General features: G+C 70.7%; 1 protein-coding gene across 1 annotated transcript in view; it reads left to right on the forward strand.

The window, feature by feature from the left end:
• Positions 1 to 210: 210 nt before the first annotated feature.
• INTS5 (integrator complex subunit 5) overlaps positions 211 to 1,690 on the forward strand; it is a gene marked incomplete at its 5' end in the record, with an annotated part of 10,794 nt that continues 9,314 nt past the window's right edge. Inside the window, one exon of the mRNA XM_021383969.1 lies at positions 211 to 1,683. Coding sequence (XP_021239644.1) covers positions 211 to 1,683 — 1,473 coding nt within the window. The remainder of the gene's footprint in view (positions 1,684 to 1,690) is intronic.

Here is a 1,690-nt window from a genome sequence, read left to right on the forward strand (position 1 = left end):
TCCCCATTCTGCAGCCCCCAGGACCTTTCCCAGGAGCTCAAAGCCTTCCTTACTGGCTCCGACCCCGCTCTGGGTCCCCCTTGTCCCCAGTACCCCCTATTTCCTCCCCAGTTGACCCCATTCCCCCTTCTTCCCCCCATCCAGCCCCTTATTCCCCCGGTTTAACCCATTCTTCCCTCATTTTCCCCCCATTCTCCCCAATTTTAACCCCGTCCCCCCGACTTCTCCCCATTCTGCAGCCCCCAGGACCTTTCCCAGGAGCTCAAAGCCTTCCTCACCGGCTCCGACCCCGCTCTGGGCACCCCTCTTTCCCCCCCGGACCACGCTCGCTGCGCTCTCCGCCTCCTCCGCCGCCTCCCCGCCGCCCGCCACGCCGTCCTGCAGCACCTGGCCGGCCTCTTCGACGACCACGTCTGCGCCCACCTCCGCCTGCGTTCCGAGATCCCTTCCACCGCCCCAGGCCCGGCCCCTCTCCTCCTCCCCCCCTCGGCCCCCTCGGCGCTGACGGAGGTGATCCACGAGGCTCAGCGCCTGCTGCTGGCCTTCATCAAGGCCAAACCCGACGCCTGGGCTCCGCTGCTGGCCGCCTGGGCCGTGGAGCTGCTGGGCCAGCTGAGCAGCAAGTACTCGGGGCGGCACGGGGCGCGGGGGCTGAACGAGCTGCTCCAGCTGTGGATGTCGTGCGAGGCCACGCGCACGCTGATGGACATCTACGCCCAGTGCCTGGCCGCGCTCATCGCCTCGTGCCCGGACGCCTGCGTGGACGCCCTGCTGGACACCTCGGTGCAGCACTCGCCCCACTTCGACTGGGTGGTGGCCCACATCGGCGGCTCCTTCCCCGGCACCATCATCAGCCGCGTGCTCTCGTGCGGCCTGAAGGATTTCTGCGCCCACGGCGACGCTCTGGGCGCCGGCGCCGACAAACGCGTCCCCAAGCTGGCGTCGGTGGTGGGCATCCTGGGCCACCTGGCCTCCCGCCACGGAGCCAGCATCAAGCAGGAGCTGCTGCGCATGTTCCACGAGGGCCTGGCCCCCGGGCAGCACAAAGCCACCGTCCCTTTCCTCCTGCAGCTGGCCCTCATGTCCCCGCCGCTGCTGGGGACGGTGGCGGCCGAGCTGGTGGAATCCCTGAAACCTCCGGTGCTCAACCAGCTCCACCAACGCTTCTCCCCTCTGCCCCGGGACGAGCTGGACGCCACCGTGGCCCTCCTGGTCCGCCTCATCTGCCAGACGTCGGCCGGCGCTTACCGCACGCTGCAGTTCCTGCTGGACACCGCCATGCCCGCCTCCGTCATCACGTCGCCGGGCCTGGCCCTGCACGACGGCGTCCGCGAGGCCTGCGACCGCCTGGTGGCCCTGCTCCTCCTCCAGCTCCAGAAGCTGGTGCACAACCGGGCCGCGCCGAGCCCCGGCGAGACCCCCCCCCGCCCCGTCCCCTTCCTGGAAGCCCTGCGGCCTCACGTGGGCGAGCTGTGCGCCGAGACGCTGCGGCTGGAGCGCAAGCGTTACCTGTGGCAGCACCAGCTGCTGGGGCTGCTGGCCGTCTACGCCGCTCCGCACGGGGCCCCCGAGGCTCTCTTCCACCTGCTGGCCCTGGCCAAGGGGCAGGAGGAGCTGGCCCTGGCCACGCAGCTTCACGCCGTGCTGGCCGCCAGCCTGGCCGACCTCCCCGCCGCCGCCGCCGCCCTCT

Source organism: Numida meleagris, unplaced genomic scaffold (genome assembly GCF_002078875.1).
Source record: "Numida meleagris isolate 19003 breed g44 Domestic line unplaced genomic scaffold, NumMel1.0 unplaced_Scaffold801, whole genome shotgun sequence".
Lineage (NCBI taxonomy): Eukaryota > Metazoa > Chordata > Aves > Galliformes > Numididae > Numida > Numida meleagris.